The sequence below is a fragment of the Stegodyphus dumicola genome, chromosome 1 (assembly GCF_044657685.1).
Source record: "Stegodyphus dumicola isolate Sdum_Otavi_A_Nest chromosome 1, ASM4465768v1".
NCBI lineage: Eukaryota > Metazoa > Arthropoda > Arachnida > Araneae > Eresidae > Stegodyphus > Stegodyphus dumicola.
In genome coordinates, this window is record NC_140768.1 from 207,409,443 (window position 1) to 207,431,040 (window position 21,598).

The following is a 21,598-nucleotide window of genomic DNA, read 5'->3' on the forward strand; positions in this document are numbered from 1 at the left end:
TTATTTGTCTTGTTACTATAAGACAATTTAATCGAATCTGCTTTATTATCTGCGAAGTAAAGCATAGATGAATGTTTTTTTTGTTGATTATGACAAAACACACTAGAGCTATCTGCCTAAGGGTAGGGATGCCTTCATGGAGGACGTTTTAATGGAACTGGCTTGTGCACATGTTGCACATAGAGAAAGCCACGAAAATGCAAATATGGCCAGCCCGTTCACCTGGAACGGGCCCGAACTACCAGTGTCCAGTGATTTAACGGCTCGGCCGCTGGTGGGCCGCTGGTTGTCAGTTGGCAAAATTAAGTTATGTTTTATTTCATGGTAAAATCTCTGTTGTGTTAAAAAAATTCCTGACATTTTTCATAATGCATATTCTTATCTTTTGAAACGTAAAAATAATTAATTTAGCTATTTATTTCAACGAAATTTAACGATTCTATTTCAATGATTATTTTGTTAACTTAAGATACGATAAATGAAAATATTCAATTTCATCATTTACGTTTTAGTTAATTTGTATTTGACTTGCACTAAAAGAAAACACAGGTAATCCTATTTAAGACTACGTAACTGCAGTTCTGTTGTACTTGATTTATTACGCTTTTGCTGAATCATTTTCATTCCATGTAATTCATTTATTTGGCCCACCAGCGGCCGAGCCGTTAAATCACTGGACACTGGTAGTTCGGGCCCGTTCCAGGTGAACGGGCTGGCCATATTTGCATTTTCGTGGCTTTCTCTATGTGCAACATGTGCACAAGCCAGTTCCATTAAAACGTCCTCCATGAAGGCATCCCTACCCTTAGGCAGATAGCTGTAGTGTGTTTTGTCATAATCAACAAAAAAACATTCATCTATGCTTTACTTCGCAGATAATAAAGCAGATTCGATTAAATTGTCTTATAGTAACAAGACAAATAATTGGTATGATTATTCAGCGATAGCCTAACCTATCATTAATGAATCATCATAAAATATTTCAAAAATATAATATAAGCAGATATTTCTCTGCTCCTGAAAAAATTAATGTCATTTCGCATGAGAATAGGCCCATACGGTAGTAGAGTTCGATTTACGAAACTGGTGGCTATACCTCTCCTGCTCCTTTAATTATTTTTAATGTAGTTGGTATCACTAATGCAAATTATATATATACGTTTTGTTTTCATTATTTAAGTTTTTTATTTTGCGTTATAAACCCTTCCTCCCTTTTGGAAAAAACGGAATAAATAGGAAAACCTAAAATAGTCTTGCTGCTTTGTCTAAACCTTTATTCATTAAACAGCGAAAACACAAATAATCCAATTAAATTTTTTACGAATTTGGCATTCAAGTACATGATCTTGCCTACGACAATCAAAAGATACTCTGTTTGCATGGCATCATGAGATTCAAATGCCAAGGAGGAATTTTGCCTTGGGAGGATCAGCCTGTTATTTACCTGTTAGGTATTTAGATTAAATTTATGAATATAATAAACTACTTTTATTCTTTAAACTTCTAAAAATAATTTATATAAATGTCTATGCATTTTTCGAGTTTGGGAAAGAAGGGAGAGAAGAATGGTCGTCTAGTAATAGTTAAACGGATGGCACGGGGTAAAAAAGGTTCAAAACCACTGTCTTAGAAAATCCTCAATAACTGCGTCTTTCTTAAGGCCGGGGCCTTAAGATATCATTACCGGCTTTGCCATAATCAACTAATAAATATTATGGGTTATGCGTAATTTAAATTTTTACTATTACTCTAAATTAGAAAATTATTACAAACAGCGAGAAATACATTATGCTGCAGTGTTTAATTTATCGTATTAAATGAACTGCGGTAATCCACGTCTTATGGCTGTTAAGCAGAGACTTCTGAAAATGCCATTGTCGTCCATTAAATTGAGCGGAGACCCAAATACACTTCTGAAAAACCAAATATGGTTGGTTCTCTTTGATCTTTTCCTCATACTCCCAGCAGTCACACAACCTCTGTCAAGGACATAAAGTGTTATAGGATATTGGCTGTCCTGCAGCAGCAGAGAAATGCAACCCCAGCTGTCGTGCGTGCTGCTTGTGCTCTACGGCAGGGGTTCTCAACCGATGATACGCATTAGAAAATAGGTGGTACGCAAAGAAGTAAAGTATTTCTAACTATTAAATTTAAAAATTAAAACCCCAACATCCTGATTGATTTTTTTCTCTAAGACTTGTAAATTTATGCGATCTGAGCTTTGTTCAAGAGTGGTGGTGGTAGTAGTACTTTATAGTGGTGGTACATTTATTTTTTTAGTTTTTATTTTTAGGTTTTCAGTTATTTTTAGATGTCACGCGTTAGTTTGAATTTTTTCTCTAAGACTTGTAAATTTATGCGATCTGAGCTTTGTTCTAGAGTGGTGGTGGTAGTAGTACTTTGTAGTGATGGTACAGTTATTTTTTTAGTTTTTATTTTTAGGTTTTCAGTTATTTTTAGATGTCACGCGTTAGTCAAAAGGTTGAGAACCGCTGCTCTACGGCATCTTGCTCATAGTCACAGGAAGCGATCGTCTTCTATTGTGGCAATTTTCCAGCGTCCAGATACAGATCTTCTACAGGGGGTTTGGTCCCTCCGGTAACGAGGGGCCGAGCAGTAAAGCGACTGAACACTGGTAGTTCGGTCCGGGGTTTCAATCCCAGCGATCATGGTTAGCTGCATGGGCGTTTTCGTGGTTTTCCCCATGTGTAACGTGTATAAGAGCCAGTTTCCCTTAGAAAGTCTTCCACGGACGCATCCCTCTCCTTAAGCACATAGCCCTTGAGGCTTTGCCGTAACCACATGAAACCAAACCCTCCGGTAACGATTCGCCAACCTATTGATGACACTACGATGGACATTCAGCTCTTTCGCAACAGCGGATTTTCTTGCACCAGTCTGCAACGTCCCGATAGTCTTTCAACGCATTTAATCGTGCAAATGATGTCTTCGGCTCATGCTTTCCGCTTTAGCTATCTTGGATCACATAGAACTATCTCTGCTTGCGAACTGATGCATGATACTTTGTTGGTTATCCTGGTATGCAGCGGGAGATGCACTACTTCTGCTCTTTTCAGATTCCTGAATGAGTCCCCTTAGGGTCCTGACGTATTTAAAAGTCCAAAAATGAAGCTTCTCCAGTTGAGATAGCCTTATAAAAGAAAAAGAGAAGTGAAGCCCTGAGCTTCGGTGATCAGCAATCCATGTATGGGGCAGCTGCAGAAGGACAGGGAATTGGGGAAAGCTGGCAGGAACACATAAAGAGTTTTGTAGAATCCGAAAGTAGTGAGCTTTCAAATTAGTATGCATGTATATATGAAAAACAATACATGCATGCAGAAACATTAAAGAAAAATTCTATGTACAATACAAAATATCATCTGTTCTGACAAAACAGCAATTTGAAGTGATGAACTGATGCATAGGTCCAGCATGCCCCTTTTTATAAGGCATTGTGGTGCGACTGAGGGATTGCGTTTTATGCTAATTTTGGTTGCCTATTTCGGCGATGCAGCCTCTACTTCGCCCACCAGCGGCCGAGCGGTAAAGTCGCTGAACACTGGTAGTTCGGTCCGAGGTTCGAATCCTGCGAACGGGCTGGCTGCATGGGCGTTTTCGTGGTTTTCCCCATGTGTAACGTGTATACGAGCCAGTTTCCCTTAGAAAGCCTCCACGAAGGCATCCCTCCTCTTAGGCAGATAGCCCTCGAGGCTTTGCCATAATTACACACACACACACACGCAGCCTCTACTTCATGTGTAAATTGTATGTTTTAATTCCCTTTTTTTTACATTCGTACCTTTTCTTTTAGCGCTTGTTACTTATTTTTTTTAGCACAAATGAAGAAAAATAATGTTTGAACAATACAAATTTATGTAATAAGTTTATTTCAAATAGCGTAAATTAAATTTTTACATAATAACTAGTTCAAGTTAGTTTATGTAATAAATAAAAAATAACTGTTATGTAATCTTGCCAAAACACCGAAAAACAAAATTATGCAAATTTCCAAGGGGAAAAAGTAGTTGAACAACCAATGAAAAAGCTTGAAACTTGACTTCAAATACTGCTACAATTCCCCCCCCCCTTTTTTTTATTATAAATGTATTTTGAAATCTGTGGAAAGCAGAATGAGTTGATTTTAGTAATGCGTGATAGAATTGTAAATTTAAAAAAATAAGGGCTAATATCGTAAAATAGCAAAACTTTTCAGATTAAATTTATGAACTGTTTATTATGTAACAGGTAAATATAAATCAGCTGGGACTATGGAAGATAGAAAGAGGACAGGACGTCTAAAAGTTCATACAGCAAGAAAAAGCAGAATGACTGAAAAGTCAGTTAAAAGAAAGAAAAATATTAGTAGTATAGAAATATCTAATGAGCTTTCACCTTGTTCAAGTGTTTCTGTTATTCTTCAAACAGTAAGAAAATTCCTACATAAATTCGGATATAAAGCCTGGACTGCAAGAAAAAGAACCGTATATAAGTGTAACTAATTGTAAGGAAAAGTTTCATTTTGCAAAAGAATATATAAACAAGCCTTTAAAATCTTGGAAAAAACTATTTTCGCTGATCAAAGCAAATTTTACTTGTTTGGATACGATAGCAGCAAAATTGTTCTGAGAAAATATAATGAAAGGATTCAAAATCCTAAAATTCTATGCCCAACTGTAAAAGCATGTTGGTGGGAGTGTTATGATATGGGTTATTATGAGTTGGAATGGAATTGGTAATTTGACTAAAACTGAGAGAATTTTGAATGCGACAAAATACTACTTAGAGATATTGTGAGATAATTTGTTTCAAAGCGTGTCAGAATTGGGTATTAAAGATCATTTCTGGTTCCAACAAGACAATGACCCTAAACATACAGCTAGGCTTACAAAAAAATTCCTCTTATATAAAGTTTCCCAGAGACTGAATACTCCACCCCAATCCGACTGAAAATTTGTGAAATGTTTTGGATCAAGAAGCTAGAAAACATCATTTTCAAACGGAAATGAATTCAAAAATATTCGTTTGAAAACATGGAAAAATACGTCGTCAGGTCTAACCAAGAATTTAGCATAATCATTGCCAAGAAGACCACAGGCTGAATGAGTCCCCTTAGACAACAGACAACAATGGACATTTTACGAAATGTTAAATTTTATTTTTAGTATTGCTTTCATTGAATTTTAAATTATAATTATTCAGTTCAACTATTTTTCTTCCCTTGGATATTTGCATATCTTGATATTTGGATGTTATGGGTTACAACAAACGCTCTTTTTTTTTATTTATGCATGAGTTATGTGAACTATTTATTGTGTAAGAATTCAATTTGCACCATTTGCAATAAAATTATTGCATAAATTTGTATTATTCAAATACTTTTTTCCTTCACTATACATATAAACAAAAGTTTAGAAATTTCAAAAATAAAATTATAAATTATCATCAAAGTTGAACAGTATGCTGCGAAATTAATAAAATAATCCAGAAATAATAATTAAATCAAAATAAGGGTTAACAGTCTAACAGAAACTATATACATCAAAATTTAAATAAAAACAAAACAACTTAATAACATAATAAAAATAACATAACTGTTGATAATTCTTTGGTCTATTTCAAGGAGCACCCGAAGAATTTTCATCAGAACTACGTTTCTGATTTATATGTGGATGATTATAAATTCATAAAATAATTCAAAAGAAAGTGCCAAATAAAAAATAATTAAATAATTTTAAAATCATAATGAAAGGCCATTAAACAATTTTTACTGATAAAAATTGCAGTAAAATAAAGTATAAAATTAAACTTAAAAAAAAAAAAAAAAACTTAAATTTTTTTTTAAATAAAAGAACTCAGATCCTTGATGGTTAATTTAAACTTTTTTAAAAAATTTTGATCGGTTAAAGTTTTTACGATCAGTTGCTCTTTCAAAGGTACATTTTGCCTTATTTCTATTTTCTTTTTTTTTTTTGGGGGGGGGCTTTGATTTGAAGTACTTCACATTTATCAAAGTCTGTCTACTTTTTATAATTGATTTTAATTAGAATCCAGTTTTTCGAAAGTATTTAATAAGCTGATATCTTAACATTTTAACTTCTCTGTTTTCTTTCGTTACACGTCTCTAGAATTGTTACGTTCTAAATTGTTATGTAATATGAATTCGATATGTTCTCCTAGAAAGTTCTCGACGAAGATATCCTTTTACTTAGCAGATAGTCCTAGTGTACTTTGCCCTAACAACTAGTCCATTCTAATCGAATTGTGAATTGTTATTAATTTCATGTATTTTAATGACGAATGCAATTGAAATAATGCTGAATATTTTTTTGGTCTTTAAAGTGGGATCCATGTCAGTCTACTTTGATATGCAAAGAGATTTGCTAACCAACGCCAATTCAAGACTTGAACGTTGCTTAATTCAATAACAATTCTCCTTTATATTTAACTAGTGATGGCGAACAATTTAGTTGACGGTATTGTAATATCTTGTTATTTAATAAATAAATATAATTATTGTTGAAGTGGCAACACCATATTTGTATTAAAACCGTTATTCAGCAACGTGAGATATTGTTTTAAAAGATTAGATTCTGAAGATTTTAACAGCTAGGAGTAGTATGAAGATTTTGCCACTTAAGAAGTATAGAAAATTTGTCTATCACCGTGACTAGAAATAAAATTTATATTCTACTAAGAAGATTGTCTGTTTTGTAAATTACTGCAAAATACATTACAATCTTAATTAATTAAAGGTTCCACCGAGATGCAAATTAGGAGTGCAATTATCAAATTCGATGGTACTGGTCTTTTAATCCCAGAAATTTGCTGAATTTTTTAGAACAAGTTTGCTAATACCAATTGCCGAGTTTGTTTATTTCAAGGAGAAATGGATGTAAGAAGTCTGCCGTTTTAAAGCCAGATTTGAAGCAGATCATTCAAAGGTTATCTTCTGTGCTTCTATAACTTGCGTCCGAGCAAAAATCTGTCCAAACAGGATACTGCTGATCTCTGAAGATAAGATTAACTTTTGGTTTTCTTAAAAAAGCTTTTATTGGATATTAATACTTTATTTCAGAATTATAGTTTATCGTGTAAGATTTTGTTTAAAATAACTGACACTAAAAATATTCAGCTTAAATTTATAATTGATATTTGTGGTAAAGAACTATTTTAAAATTATTATTTATGCTTTCCTTTTATTTGCATTGAATTTTTATGTTGATAAATGATATGTGTAAGCCATCCCGGCATTTATAAAAAAAAAGAACTGCTAGCTGAGTTTTTGAATTTGTTGCCAAGCAGGCGCGTGAAAATAAGTAATAACGTCAAACTGACGTAGTGTGATTTGATTATACTGCTGAATTGGCAAAGATTTTTTTCCTTAGTTCTCGCCATCCAGGCGTGTGTAGATAGTAACGTCATCCCGACGTATTACAGATTGTATATTCTAAAAGTTGAATTGCCAAACTGGCAAAAATTGTTTTTGTTATCACCAACGAGGCGTGGAGATAGATAGTAAAATCGTCAAACTGACGTGCGTAATTGCCTAACTGGCAAAAGTGTTTATATAGTTATAGCTAACGAGGCTTGTGAATAGTGAGTTAAAACGTCAACCCGACGTAGTATTATAGCATTATAGTATTTTTGCCAACCTGGCAAAGTTGTTTAAATAATTCTCTCCAATTGGTTAGTGTGAATTTCGTATTTGAGAAATTAAGTCTCGCCAGAAATTATACATTTTTAGTACAAGTACGATCTTTTAGATTCAAATTCAAAAGGAAGCATAATAAAGGTAACTTGTGTCAACATGTCATTCTTAGCTAGGAGTAAAAAACAGGATTTAAAAGTACTAGCAGAAGAGTTAGGTTTAACCGTGAAACCTGAATTTAAGATTTCTCAATTGCATAAACTGATTACTGAAAGTCCCGATTATGAAGAGGAATTTACTCGGGAACTACTGGCTGCAATTAGAGAAGAAAGGGAAAGAAAAGAAGAACGCGAAAGAGAAGAAAGCGAAAAAGAACGCGAAAGAGAAGAAAGAGAAAAAGAACGCGAAAGAGAAGAAAGAGAAAAAGAACGCGAAAGAGAAGAAAGAGAAAGGGAACGCGAAAGAAAAGAAGAGCTTGAAATAGAAGAGCGAATTAGAGCCTTTGAGCTACAGAAACTTCAGCTGGAAGCAATGGCTGCCACAGCACAGCCTGTAGAAATTACGCAGTTACCTGAGCAGCCTTTAAAAATCAGAATTCACGATGTCATGCCACGTTTCAACCCTAAAGAAGATGAAATAAGTTTATTTCTGGTGTTATTTGAGCGTCAAGCTAAAATTATGAATATACCTGCTGAAAATCAAGCGACTCAACTTATTTCATTGCTGCCTCCTGACATTGTTCAGCTTATTGCTAGAGAACCAGAAGCGGACGCGAAAAAGTATGAATATGTAAAATCTTTACTGTTACAACGATTTAAATTGAGTGCGGAAAAATTTCGACAACTATTTAATAAACACCAAAAATCTACTGAAAGTACTTGGTATGATTTCTACTATGAATTAAAGAATTATTTAGAAGGATGGCTTAACGGATTAAACATTAAAACTTTTGAACAGCTAAAAGATCTCATGCTGGTTGATCAAATAAAAAAGCGTACTTCTCCTGATTTCAAAGAACATTTTATGGATCAATGGACAACCATCATTTAACCTACTGAAATGGTTAAGAAAATTGAAGATTTTGAAGATGTGAGAAAAACAATAAAACCGAAATTTTATGCCAATCAGACTGAGAGATTTAACAAAGGATCATTTAAACCTCGTTCCGATAATTTTGGGAAAACAATAGAGCATCTGCCTCATTTTAAGCATTCTGATAAATGGGATGATTCAAAATACCAGAAAGATCAACGACAAAAAAATCAATTTCAAAACAAGAACCAAGAAAATTTATATGACAAAAGATATCAACCACGTTGTTTCGAGTGTGGGTCATACGAACATTTTAAGCCTCAGTGCCCTCGCTTAAAACCAAATGAAAAGTTAAATTGCGTATTTTCGAATGATGATTTATTAAAGACGTATACAATTAACGGTTTAGTTTAATGGGTATGAAATGCCTATTTTTCAAGACACAGGAGCCACAGTAGATGTTATTTCTCGAAAATACGTAGATAAAGCAAAAATGATTGGAGAACATGTCTGGGTGCAATATCTCTTAAATGACCATTTAGTGTGTCTACCGTTAGCTGAAGTTGAAATTAATTGTGAACTTGGTCACATAAAAACAAAGGCAGCTGTTGTTACAAATGATCCTGGCAGATATGTATTGGGTAACAAAACTGCTCAGTTCAAAGATAAACAGTTCTTAAATTTAGAAAGGATAAATGCGGTTTTGACACGATCTCAAGTAAAACGATCTCGAGAAGGAGATCGAAGTAGAGACACCGAAATGGGGAAAAAAGAAGAACTGAACTTTATTGAAACTGAAGAAGATATTTTACCGCAAGCTGATGAGAAAGACAAGGAAATTAAGAAAATAATTAATGCTAATTCAAAGGAATTAATTGAATCTCACCATCAAAGCAGAGATCTAACCTCAATGCTTAGCGAAGCTAAAAGTGAAAATTTTGGAAATGATTTCAAAGTAAAGGAGAAAAAGAAATTAGATAGAAATGGAAATGAAAGGGAAGTAATTGTTATTCCTGAAAAATATAGGGATCAAATGCAGAACTACACAACTTTGATTCAGAACCAAACAAATAATAGTGCTAAAACTCAGGGTAATTTGGTCAATACTCACCCTCCTAAAAGTCAGGCTTCTGTCAATGCTTCACGGAAATCTGACAAACAATCTAAGCTTTCATCTCTTGATGAGAAAGCTGAAGTTATTTATATGGAAGTTGACTCACCTTATTTACCTGGTTATTCATCTTCCATGGATAATGTGTATGATTATTCCTCTACAAGTTCCCCAGTTCCTTCTTCTCCAAAAAGCAAAGATGCGTTTGACAGTTTGTTAACAGAAGATCAAAGAACTTCTGATAAAAGAACTCATGAAGGTGCTTCTAAAGCTAAGAAATTAAAAATACGTTCAGAATCTACGCACACGTTAGAAAACTTAGCAAAGAGGCACAAACATGATAAAGGATACTCAAAGTTGCCACATTCAATGAGAGTGCAAGCAGCAGATAAGAACAAAAGTTAATCTCGCAAAGAGAAAAAGCTATCTGACAAGAAAGAACTGACAAAATTAAACGATTCTCAGTTAAAAGCTCTAGATGAATTGCCAAGTTCTGGAGTTGAGATGCAAGTCAAAGAGAAGTTTTTAAAGAAACTAAACAGACAAGAGCGAGTTGTTGAAGAAGCAAAACTGCCACAAAAGCCTTTGTCGCACTCGCCTGATTTCAATAAGGAGTTTATTTTGCAAATTGATGTTTCAGACTCTGGTATGGGTGTCATTTTAGCTCAAAAAGATGAACGAGACAATGAACATCCAGTATTATACCTCAGTAAGAAATTTACAGAAACTGAAAAAAAGTACTCTACCACAGAAAAAGAATGCACCGCCATAATATTTGCTGTAAAGAAACTTCAATGTTATTTAGACGGGCATACTAAATTCCTCATCATGACCGATCATAATCCCTTAATTTGGCTCAAAAATAATGTGAGTCTAAATCCACGACTTATGAGATGGGCACTAGTACTACAACCCTACAATTATACGATCCTTCATCGAAGTGGTAAAAACCATAAAAATGTAGACGCATTAAGTCATACTCCCTGGCCTGATTAAATAATTTGTTTCTCTATATAGATACAAAAATGTTTTGTTCCTTCCTCTCTTCCTCAGTGTATGTTATTATGTTATATCTTGTATTTCAATTCTGTATTGTGCTGATATTGTTGTTTTGAAAAGAAAAAAAAAAGTAAACTTTAATTTATAAAAATATAAATTAAAGTTTATCTGGAGGGGGGAGAGGTTGTAATATTTTGTTATTTAATAAATAAATATAATTATTGTTGAAGTGGCAACGCCATATTTGTATTAAAACCGTTACTCAGCAACGTGAGATATTGTTTTAAAAGATTAGATTCTGAAGATTTTAACAGCTAGGAGTAGTATGAAGATTTTGCCACTTAAGAATTGTAGAAAATTTGTCTATCACCGTGACTAGAAATAAAATTTATATTTTACTAAGAAGATTGTCTGTTTTGTAAATTACTGCAAATACATTACAGTATAAACTTTAAAAAGCAAATTTATGATACCTACTTTTTCATTCACTTCAGCTTATATTTTTTCATGAGAACATTTAGCAGATGATGTTAAAATTCATTCCTTGGCAAACAATACAGTTCGCAGAATAGGGATCACCGTCATATGTCCTTGAAAGAGATAATAGCTTTTATGAGCATTAAACTGGGCTGTTCTTTAAGTCGATAAAATTGGCGCACCCGCATTCACTCACTATACGAGCTGTCTTGCGAGGACCCAAATTAGGTCAGGATTCGAGCTTACGGAACAACAGCAGTCGAAGTCTGTGAACTCGTTCGGCGGGGTAGTCGAGACGAAAAATTCAAAAAAATATTATGTATCAGAGTTTAAACTTTTGTTTCCGAGGTTATTTGCCGGTTTTATTTCCTGTTTTTGCAAAGAGGGAGGCATGTTTCTTAATTCAGAAAATTTTAAATGAGATTTTCTGTTTTATCAATTCATTTTGGTCAATCGCAGTTGATGTCTTTTAGTATTTTGTTTTCGATCTGTTATTTTTCTGATATCTGCTTTAATCATAATATTATTACATGTATTGAAAACGTAAGTGTGTATAATACAATTGTCGTGCAGAATATATCCATAATACTTCATTCTCGGGATTGGTTAAAAAGTAGCAAAGTGACTTCTGTAGTAAAGTTCAAGAAAGATTTTAATTGTTGTCTAAGATTTCCTCATCAAATTCAAAATTTTATTCTAAAGGGAAAAAAAATCACTGTGGTTAGTCTTATATTAAAATAGCTGACATAGTCTCTTTTATTATTAATAATATTTATTTTGTTATAAATTACATAGTATAACCATTCTTAGTCTAATTTTGTTATAAAATACCTGTTATAGTCTGATTTTGTTATATAAAATAGCTGTCATTTGAACTTCGGTTATATGTAGAGTCATATTCCTTCTCTCAGATATGTACAATATTATTATAAGTTCTAAATATAGCCGCACATTCTAAAATGGCTTTAAGTTGGTACCTCAGTGTTCCTAATTTACAGAGAGATATCACTGTTTCATATTTAATTTATTAAAAACTTAAAATTTAGTCAGCAGCAGGTACTGTGTTTAGAGGTCTTGAAATCAGCTGCATTCCGTATGCTACTTGCTGACTTAGCTTAAGAAATAAATGAAGCAAAGTATAAAATTTTTGCTTCTTTCTTTAAAGGAGCAGTGAATCTCTTAATCACTGCTCAAGACATCATGTTTGCACAGTTTAATCTTTTACCATTATGTATTCCCATGAGAAAATTTAATAGTCTAAACCAGGGGTTCTCAATCGGTGGTACGCAAGAGAAAAATAGATGGTACGCAAAGAAACAAAGTATTTTTAACTATTAAATTCAAAAATTAAAACCCCAACATCCTGACAGAGTTTTTTCTCTAACACTCGTAAATTTATGCGATCTGAGCTTTGTTCAAGAGTGGTGGTGGTACTAAAGGTTATCAATTTTTGTTTAGATGGTACGCGTTAGTCAAAAGTTTGAGAACCGCTGGTCTAACCAGTGTGTCGCGACACGCAAGTGATGTATTACGGTATTACGAAGACGTGTAAAGTTGGGTCAAGAAACTGCGTTTCATATCATTCCGAAAAGCTGTAGACAGAAACCTGTTATAGTATATATAACACGCTGTAACCATACAACTGTCAACATCTGCGCGACAATACTAAATTTACTATATCATAAATGTAGTATTCCCAGATTCCGGTATTTATTAATTAATCAAAATTCTCCATATGACGATAAATCAAATGATTGAGCTATCAAAAGTGGCTAAAAGGTTAACACAGCTGATGGCAGTTCGATAGAGTTTGAATCCTGGCGAACGGACTGCTACATTGGTATCTTGTGGTTTTTTTTTCTTATGTTTAATGTAAACTCGCGTTAGTTTCCTTTAAAAAGTTTTTCACGAAGGTATGTTTTCCTTTAAGCATATAGCCTTCTTATGGCTTTTCGTAAGGGCTTAAACAATCACCTACTTTCAAAACCAAAATTACTTGCCACGTCATTGTTGTGGTGTACATTATTATCATAGAGAGAATGATAAAAATTTTGCTTCCTTTTAACGGCATCGTTTAAGTTTAAATCAGAAGTTCTTACTGTGAAAATAATGACATCTTAGATGCACTTTCACGTTCGATACACGTTGGCTTTTAATCGTTAGACCACACCACGCCAAACTTTGTATATCTAACCGAACGCAGATTTTACATTATAAAGAAAGTATTAATGTTGTACTATTAATTAACGGCATTTAATACAATACTATTACTTAGTAATAATTAATATAATAAGTAATAATTAATATAATACTATTAATTACCTCCATGGTTTTTCGAGCGGGGCGCCAAAAAGATATCGTACCCTGAGCGCCAGTTATGCTCGCATCACCCACTGCACTTAATGGATGTAGTAGTTACTTGGTAGTCGATTAACGTATCTTTGTGTAATTGGTACTTTCTTTAATAATGGTAAGATCTGTTCTGTAAAATGATTAGAGCTATCAACCATGACTCAAAATTCATAAAACCCAAATGCTGCTTTCTTAAAATATGTTGTATGTTGATATTTTGTTATTGTTTCCCCTAGTTATAGAAGACTCTTAAGTTAAATAACGTGTATTGTGCATGAAGAATTTAAGCGTGATTTTTTTTCAAATCTTCACTGGAGAACGATAGTGATTTTATTATTCAGTGGAGTGAACGATTTTTAATACGAAAATATTTAAATTTCGAAGAAAATTTTCTTTTATTTTTATTTTTGTAAGTGTAAGTAACTTACTTCATTTAAGTCTTTTGGAGGGGAGAGGATGCGGGTTTAGTATTTTTTTATTTCCTGTGACATACATTTAATTTAGAGTTTAAGAAATATACAAGGGGAAAATAAAGGAAGATTTTCTCTTAAGTGGGTCATAGTATAACTAGATGTTATGGAAATTTTCCTGTTTGCACTAAGAAATAAATTGTGGCATTGCTAAATTTTCATAACAGCTTATTTATAATGGAAATATTTAATATGTGCATTCTCTCGTCCAGTTGGTTTCAGGCTTGGAGATTTACATTTCTATCGCGTGTATTTGCGTTCGTTTTCATTGAGTATTTTGCCTGCAAGTTGTTTGTGGGTTAAATTAAATGAAGCGCTGTGAAAATATTGATATTTAATTTATGTTATATTTTATTAAATTAATGAGCAAGTTAATCGTTGTGATATATGTTGAAATAAAAGAAACTGAAGTTATTTTATTGCAATTTTAGGCTGAAAACATCAACCCCCTGCTTTATTTGCAATGAAAGTCTTAAAAATTTATATTGAAAAATACACATTGAGTCTACTGATTTAGAATGTTGATGCTGATTACCTTTGGAAGTTAGTTGCTGAAACGATGTAGATTGCCAGGGGCCTAACTATCACATAGTCTTAAGCCTTAAACCTAAAGCCTCAGGTTTCAGGAAGCCTCAAAATCATTTTATGATTCCTCAGATTTGATACTGTATTTTCGATTCGTAACAAGGAATCAATTCTGAACAGAACGGGCTAACTTCCTTAGGCGTTTTCGAGGATTTTTTTCCAACTGTAATGTCAATGGGAATTTTGTAGTAACTGCACGACGTTATAAGAAAACTTTCTAAAGATGAGCGCCTGTGTTTTACTGTAATTATCTAGTTATTTAATAAAATTAGCTTCTAAAATGTATGCTATGGTTGGGCCAACTATTCGATGTGAGCGGCAAAAACTTCTGTAGTGCATCCCAGTCTCGCTTGCAAGAAATTTGCAGCTTTTGAAGGATGGGGATGCACAGAAAAACTCTAAAAGCAGCCGTGCAGTTAATCAGCCGCCGAGTCAAACAACGGTCTCGTTGTTTGACATGTTCTCGGAATAAGAATCTATCAACGTTTCACGGGTTTTAAAGTTGGATCACTCATCATCACTCTCAACAATGAGGAAATTTTCTTAAAAGAAACTGTATATCTTTCTTTTATACTTAACTTTGATTACGTCGTCTTCTGCCTCTTTATTACTTTGATCTTAAGTGTTTTTTGTTTATGTAATTACGGCAAAGCCTCGAGAAATATCTGATTAAAGGGAGGGATGCCTTCTTTGAGGACTTTCTAAGCCAAACTGGCTCGTATACATGTTACACACTAGGAAAACCACGAAGACGCCCATGCATTCGCGGGATTCGAACTCGGTTCGAACTACCAGTGTTCAGCGCCTTTACCGCTTGGCCTCTTGTGGACGCTAGATCTTACGGTGCGGTCATATTTTTCTAAATTATAACTGTTGTTTCAGCTTCGTAATTCATTATCAAATATGAGGGATGTAAAACGGAGTCGGTAAGTGAATGTCAGAATGATATATAAAAAAAAGAAACATCGAGAATTTGCTTAGCAGGTACAGGTAGAAGCTAGGCCAGCACCTCCGTAGTACTACAGGTAATTGAGGTATTGCTGAACCTAGCTAACTGTTAAACTTTCCACCTCAATTTTGAGGTAGAACACCCCGGGTGTGGTCCGAGGATCTCCTGCCCCTCTTTTTTTACCATCAACCCCTTGAGAGGACTTTCCGAGATAACTGATTTCTGATGTTAATAGTGTACACAAATCATACTGAGAAAAGACTGTCCTTGAAAAGTTCAACAACTGATCCTTCCAAAAGTCTAAATGTGTTAACAAATGTCCTTTCTAAGGCGCAAGGTATAATAAGCAAGTCTTTGGAGATCCTGTCCATCAGCATTGCGTAGAAAAATGAAATTATTGGAACAATAAATTTAAAAAAATTAATATATTTTAGTAATATATGGAGATGAATAAGCATTGGATAGGACAAATATCCAGTCCGAGTCTTTGGATATGTATAAGAACGTATCTGATTTTGGCCCTAAGTTGTCTGTTCTTAAATGGTATTACATTATTGTTAGGCTTAATCAAATGTTTACCGTCTGTTAGATTATAGTAAAAAAGGTAATGATCAGGGTAACCCCTTTCGCGACATATGCAGAGATCCGTGGGGCACATGCCTCTGTCATGGAAGTAGGTGCGGAAAGGACCGTGCCCTGTGATATACTGATTCAGAACATGATCATAGGGCAGTGCCTCTTTGTCAGTTATTGGGAAAAAATAGGGGACTCTTCTGCTTTGGAATGCAGAATCCCATTCTTCTTGCCACCTTGAGTCGACAATTGCATTCAGTGTAATTTTATATGGGACTTGGGCCACGAGACATGAATCACCTCACTGTTGATGTTAGTCGAATTTTCCTAGAAATATTCTTATGTAAATCGAAATGAGAAATTTTAAATATTTATTCGTATATTGTACTTGATGGGATAATGCCCACCAATGGCCGAGCGGTAAAGTCGCTGAACACTGGTAGTTCGCGCCGAGATTCGAATCCCGCGAACGGGCTGGCTGCGTGGGCATTTTCGTGATTTTTCTTCATGTGTAACGTGTATACGAAATGACATGAGCCAAATCAAACAAAACCATTCGTTGGATAATAGTGGTTTGCACTTAAAATTATTTTTAATCAGACACTTAAAATCAGGCAAAAATTTTTGGAAAGTATATATAGTCGGCATCATGCAAAAAACACGTACCTGTACTGTTTGTTTTCGCTTCCTAGTTTCCTTTTCAGTGCTTTACATTACATTACGAAATGTTCCTAGTTCGCATGAATTCCTAGTTTCCTCAGTGCTTTACATTACATTACGAAAAAAGAGATGTATGTAAAAAAATTACTGAAGTCATGAATATTTTTCAAAGTGTCAAACGCATATCAAAACTTTAAACACTTTTTGCTCGGCTCAGCAGTTTAAGCTTCATATCTTTGGAGTCGGTAATTCGGACGAGGTGTAAAAGGGATAGGGGGTAGAGCTAATCACATTAGATGTAGAATAAATCTTGTTCGTCACAAACGTGTGAAGAAAATTTTAACGCTATATGAATATTGTTACGAATTTAGTATTTAAAAAGCTAATGTTAGTTTAATTATAAATTAAATTGTTTTATTTCCCGCGCAGTGCAGCGCGTGGCGAATATTAAAAGAAAACTAAGCCGGAAAATTGAAAACACAAGAGCGCGTGCATTAAACATTTAATAAATATCTCTTTTTGATTTCGAGAAAGTACTCAAAACTTCTCGCGCGCGATTTTAAAATCTTATAAAAAGGAACCTCTCAATTCTAGTATAAACCTCTCAATTCGAGTAGTTACTTAGTTTGTTGTTGTTTAGGAAACTGCTCTTGTTGATTGTAGCGAATTCGCGGATTAGCTTTCCTTAGCTGTTTTGAATTAAGTTCTCTTGAACGTTTGAGTAGTTAAACGATAACTACTGTGAGATATTAAAAAACTGCACGAATATTTTAGGAAATTTAAGCATATTTGTTGTGATAATAATAAATTTTCGTTCATTTTTTCATCGGACTTGTGCATTCATTTCGTAACGAACCCGTACGCACGCAACAATTTTTGGTGTCAGAAGTGGGATTTGAATGCCAATCTCAAGAGCGATGGAAGAGCAATTAAGACAGTTGATATCAGCCTTTGCTGCATTTAAAGAGGAAATGAAAATGGGCCAGCAAGAGATGAAAGCGGGACAGGAATCCGTTCAGGAAAAGTTGAAAGTTGTACAAGTAAAGATTGAAGAAGGTCAAGACGAAATGAAAAGAGAAATTGCATGCATAATAGAAACCAAATTTGAGGCTATGGAGAGCTGAATTGACACTGTTGAAACTAAAGTTGGACAAATAAAAGAAAGAGTTTCTTCGGTAAAAGAACAATTAGAAGAAAGAATTTCTTCTGTAAAAGAACATATAGAAGAAAGAGTTTATGCCGTCGAACAACAAACTGATGATAGGGTTTCTGCTGCCGTCGCCAAAGAAGTTGACACTTTAAAGAAGAGCATAGCGACAGAAGGAAGCAATTCTGAGGGTTTTAATTCTTACCTATGCCTGCTCGTCCATTTCTGAAGCTATCCACATATGATGGGAAGACATCCTGGCAAGTGTATAAAACCCAATTTTCTATAGTTGCGGATGCGAATGGATGGGATTCCTAAGCTAAGGCCTGTCATCTCGCCGCTTCTCTGAGAGCAGACGCAGCGGATATCCCGCAGACGCTTCCCGAAAATCAAAGGCTAGATTTCGAAGCTCTATCCGGCGCTTCGGCGAGAAATGTTTAAAATACTACAGCAGGCTCCAATTAAAATTCCGTCAACAGAAGCCCACCGAAACACTTCAGGAGCTCGCCACGTATGTTGAAAGGCTGCCACATCACGCCTTTTCGGAGTGCCGGACAGAAACAAGGGAAATCCTGTCCCTGCAATATTTCATCGATGGCATCCGGGACCCTGAAATACAGAAATCACTGCGAATGGCGGATGTTAAAGATTTGAAAAGCGCTTTAGTGTACGCCATGAAATTTGAGGCAGCCCAGAAGCCACCCGTCGAGACCGCCATGCAGTCAGAGCTGCTCAAGTCTAGGAGCCAGGGGATCAAGTCACTGCTCGTCTAGACGATTTAACTAGATAATTGAACGCCTTGAGACGGAATATTGGTGACAAGAAACCGACCGTAAAGTGCTGGAACTGCGGTGCTGAAGGACACATACGACGAAACTGAAGAACACCCCAGGGCATGGATGTTAAGACCGCTCCTAACAAACAGCAGGGAAACTAATTAGTGGCCATCTCGCGGGGCGGAGGTTGCCAGATAATGAAAAGCCCCAGTTTAAGGAGCTTCAGATTTCTGCAGTGAGAGGCTGCAGTAATGGAGTTTTCATAATAGGACATATTAATGGAGTTCCCTGCAGGTGACAGGTGACGGAGGACGGGGACGCCTGAAGTTTAACAGAGGTTAACAGGCATATGTCCTGCGTCCTCCCCTGGAGTTCATTTAATAGTTATAAGTGTGGATACATGGCCATACAGGGGCAACTGTTTAACATCTGGCATTTGAAGTACATTTGAATTAACATACAGGCACGGTTAAAAAAAAGCACTTAATAGGTTATAACAAAAGAAGAAAATTAAACACCTAGGAATGGTGTTCAATTTTCTTCTGCTCCCTATGCAGTCAGAGATTAGATGGTAGAGCATTAGAGTGCATATGTCAGTGCAAGTAATGCATGTAAGCCCTATTACTCCGGTTGACAGAGGTCCTGGCCATATGCTGCAATGGTGGTTATTATTTTGCAGATTTTATTTATGGCCGCTCTGTTTTTGGCTAGGAACTTGTGAAATGCTGAGATATTGGCTGGTATAATGGTCCGGTGACCCCTCACCCCCGCAAACACAGCGATCCGTGGTTGAAATGGTGCGGCGGTAGAAGTAATCCGAGAAGGGACCATGACCAGTAATGAAGTTGGTAAGGGGAGCAATTGCCATAAGGCGCTCCGTGGTTACTTTTGGCAAGAAGCTATGCTCTCTCCTTCCCGTGTCGCCCTGATTCCATTCTCTTTGCCACCACTGGATAGCGGCATTTCGCAGTTGACTTTTGAGGAAAGATGGTGGTGCTGATACTGATATCGGTCTGGCATTTTGGTTCGAAGCAGCCTCTTTAGCGAGTTCATCCGCTGTCTCATTACCCATGTTACCTACATGGGCTTTAATCCATACTAGGTCAACATGTGCGTGCCGATTATCTTTTAGGATATGCTGCAGTCGTATGATCAGCGGGGAGGCGTGACTATGTTTGTCAAGAGCAAGCAGTGTCGACATACTGTCTGTATAAAGCTGCACATGTGTGATGTTGTTGAGCGCCACGTATTCAATGGCAGCTGTTATGGCAACTACTTCTGCTTGAAAAATGCTATTATTTGGATTGAGGTACCCTTTCCAGTGGTGTGCAGCATGGCCTTGCCTGTAGTATATAAAGGCACTACCTACACCCTCAGCAGTTTTCGAGCCATCTGTGTAGAACGCGTGCATATTAGGGTTTCCTTCTGGTTGACTTCGTGACGGTTTGAGGATAGTGTGAATGCCAAGTCCCTTGTGTGAGTGCGTGTGGAGAGGAGTACATGGATGTTCGTAATTTGCAGGGCTATGTAAGGTGCCTGCAAAGGTTGCGTCTTTCTGTAGATGTATTATTTTAGTATATGTGGCCTCTAGCTCCGCTTGGATATGAAGTGGTATGATGCCTGCCAAGGTGAGTGCTGCATAAGTTGCAGTGGTGCGGTAGGCTCTGCATAAGCCTATGGCGAATGGGCGCTGTAGTGATAGGAGTTGCTTAACCTTGCGTGCGGTCATGGGTTGTGCCCATATAGCTGCCGCATAGAGTGCCACCTTCTCAGCTACAGTTTTATAAAGTACCTTTTGAATGTGGGGATTCCGTCCCCAGTTCCGGCCTTGGAATTGTCGTGATCTCCTGGCAATTGCAGATGTTTTAATCTTTTGTGCCTGGATATGCGGAAGCCAAGTCAGACCTGGGTCCCATATTACCCCAAGGTATCTTAAAGTTTTTACGACCTTAATATTCCGGTCTTGTAGTTTGATACATGGGCTACGTGTTGGATTTGTACCCTTTCTTGGAAAGATGATAGCAGTGGACTTTGTGGTGGATATTTTGAGTTTTAGCTCTTCGCAGAGGTTGGTAAAGATAGTGCATGACTCACTGCCATGGGCTTCAAGCTCAGCGCGTGTGCGGCCTCTGACCAGTAATGCTGCGTCGTCCGCGTATGAAACTAACACAGTATGTTGTGGCCACCTTGCCTCTAAGACATTAAAGGTGAGGTTCCATAGCAGAGGCCCTGCACAGGACCCCTGTGTACATCCTCTCACTTGTGTTATTGAAACAGTACTACTGTTGTTAGAGATCATCAGTTTCCGGTCTGCCAGATAGTTGTCCAGAACTTGATAGATATTTCTTGGGCATCTTGCCTATGGCAGGCCACCAGAGGGTATCGAACGCACTTTGCAAATCTATCGATATAAAAGCCGTCTTGTAGCCCTTCGATTTGTTCTGAATTATGAATTCATGGATTCGCTGCAGGGCATGAATGGTAGAACTGCCTTGTTTGAAGCCAAATTGTCTTGAGCTAATGCTTTGGTATTGATGTAGATGAAATTTTAGCCTGTTGACGATGAGCTTCTCGTAAATCTTTCCCAACGCCGACAGAAGGCAAATTGGCCTAAAGGAACTCGATACTAGGGGATCTTTATCCTTTTTTAAAAATAATATTACATTGCCTTTTTTGAAAGCTGTGGGGAATATTTTATAATGCAGAAGCTGGTTGTAGTATTTATGGAAGTAGGATGGTCGTGCCTGATATGCAACTTTGATAATTGCGTAATCGAGTCCGTCTGGACCCAGGGCCTTTTTTAGTGGCAGATACCGGAA

General features: G+C 36.0%; 1 protein-coding gene across 6 annotated transcripts in view; it reads left to right on the top strand.

Annotated features, from left to right (window-relative positions):
- Positions 1 to 21,598, top strand: part of stumps (DBB domain-containing protein stumps) — a 277,758-nt gene that overhangs the window by 144,034 nt on the left and 112,126 nt on the right. For 2 of the 6 annotated variants that reach the window (XM_085825035.1, XM_085825048.1), the window contains exon 1: positions 1,339 to 1,451. The exons of the other annotated variants lie outside the window; for them this stretch is intronic. In XM_085825035.1, coding sequence (XP_085681161.1) covers positions 1,388 to 1,451 — 64 coding nt within the window. In that variant the 5' untranslated portion in view covers positions 1,339 to 1,387. Of the gene's footprint in view, positions 1 to 1,338; positions 1,452 to 21,598 lie in introns of those variants that run through there. 6 annotated transcript variants of the gene reach the window in all.